Genomic DNA, 1,854 nt, shown 5'->3' with positions numbered 1-1,854 from the left:
TATATATATATATATATATATATATATATATAGAGAGAGAGAGAGAGAGAGAGAGAGAGAGATACATACATACATATATATACATATATGTATATATACATACATCTGTATACATACATATATATGTATGTATGTATTTGTGAGTCTGTGTTTGTTCCCCCACATCGCTTGAAAACTGATGTTGGCGTGTTTACATCCCCATAACTTAGCGGTTCAGCAAAAGAGTCTGACAGAATAAGTACTAGGCTTGCAAAGAATATATTTTGGGGATTATATAACTGACGAGATGCCGGAGCAGTTTTCCACCCCGACATCCAAAACTCAGAGTCTTATTATGGCAACCAAATAATTGTCACATATTATATTACAGATATATATCATCATCATCATCATCATCATTAACGTCTGCTTTCCATGCTAGCATGGGTTGGACGATTTGACTGAGGACTGGTGAAACCAGATGGCTACACCAGGCTCCAATCTGATTTGGCAGAGTTTCTACAGCTGGATGCCCTTCCTAACGCCAACCACACAGAGAGTGTAGTGGGTGCTTTTATGTGCCACCGGCACGAGGGCCGGACATTAAATGATGATGATGTAATATATATATATATGTGTGTGTGTGTGTGTGCGCGCGTGTGTGTGTGTGTAACATATATATATATATTACATACAAAGAGGATCACAACATACAAATTGCCAGGTCTCGTTGTCAGTTGTACATTTTAGAAATAAATGTTCCATTCTTGAATAAAAGACCACTCACAATATAATTAAGCTTATCTCTGCTGCCGACGTTTTGAAGCAATGTGAAACATCCAGTGAACCAAAACTGGCCACAAAGTGAAGAAAAGAAATGTCTTGAAAGAAATATCTTGGAAAGGCCACCAGGAGGAAATCTGAAAAGATATATAAATATAAAATAAAAACAGAAACAGAAATGAAAAAGAATAAAGAAAATATATTTTAAAAAGAATTAAATATAAAGCACTGGCATGGTTAATAGGTAAAAGTATGGCTGTGTGGTAAGAAGGTTGCTCCCTAAACACATGGTTCCAGGTTCAGTCCAACTGTGTGGCCAGACATGTTGCACATGGAAGAAAAGAAATAAGCAACACCGCTGGTATGACAGTGATGTTCACTTACAACCATTACATGATGTCAAGACAAGGGCACATACAAATGTATGTGCGCACGCACACACACACACATAGTGTAGAGTACTACAGTAGTTACTCAAGGACTAAGAGTTTCAATCTGAAACACTTTTATTCAGACTCAATAATTCCAAGAGCTTTATAGTTTTGTCAGGAAAATCAATACAATACTTCAAAATGACCATTAACATCACATGAATACAATCTATAAATTTGAAAACTTACTGACATAATTGGTTGTGAAAGTGAAATGGAATATGTCTATGCATATAATATATGAGTGTGTGTGTATGTGTGTGCGTGTGTGTGTGTGCATACATGCTAATAAACATGTACATATATACACCTATGTATACACATAGGCATGCATGTATATATATATATATATATACATAGAGAGAGAGAGAGACCAAAGTGTATGTATGCTGCCATATGTATGTAAAAGGGAATACAAAAAATGGGACAAGAATGCAAAACATCCAGACAGTTAGATGATACAAAAAAGGGACAACAGAACAACCAGACAGATGATAGAAAAAGGGACAAGAAAAAACAAGGAAATTGCAAAGATAATCTGGAACTCGACTGAGGAAAGAAAACTTCGAATGACCCATCATTGTCTTTTTCTTGTCCCTTTTTGTATCATTTAACTGTCTGCATGTTTTGTGTTCTTGTCCCATTTTTTGAATTCCTTTAT

General features: G+C 35.6%; 1 protein-coding gene across 1 annotated transcript in view; it reads right to left on the bottom strand.

The window, feature by feature from the left end:
- Positions 1–1,854, bottom strand: part of LOC106882786 (acyl-CoA-binding domain-containing protein 5) — a 61,265-nt gene that overhangs the window by 2,947 nt on the left and 56,464 nt on the right. The window contains exon 9 of the mRNA XM_014933572.2: positions 767–899. Coding sequence (XP_014789058.1) covers positions 780–899 — 120 coding nt within the window. The 3' untranslated portion in view covers positions 767–779. The remainder of the gene's footprint in view (positions 1–766; positions 900–1,854) is intronic.

This window comes from Octopus bimaculoides, chromosome 6 (genome assembly GCF_001194135.2).
Source record: "Octopus bimaculoides isolate UCB-OBI-ISO-001 chromosome 6, ASM119413v2, whole genome shotgun sequence".
Classification (NCBI taxonomy): domain Eukaryota; kingdom Metazoa; phylum Mollusca; class Cephalopoda; order Octopoda; family Octopodidae; genus Octopus; species Octopus bimaculoides.
Note: the sequence above shows the minus strand (reverse complement) of the source record. Positions and strands in the feature narration are given on the sequence as shown.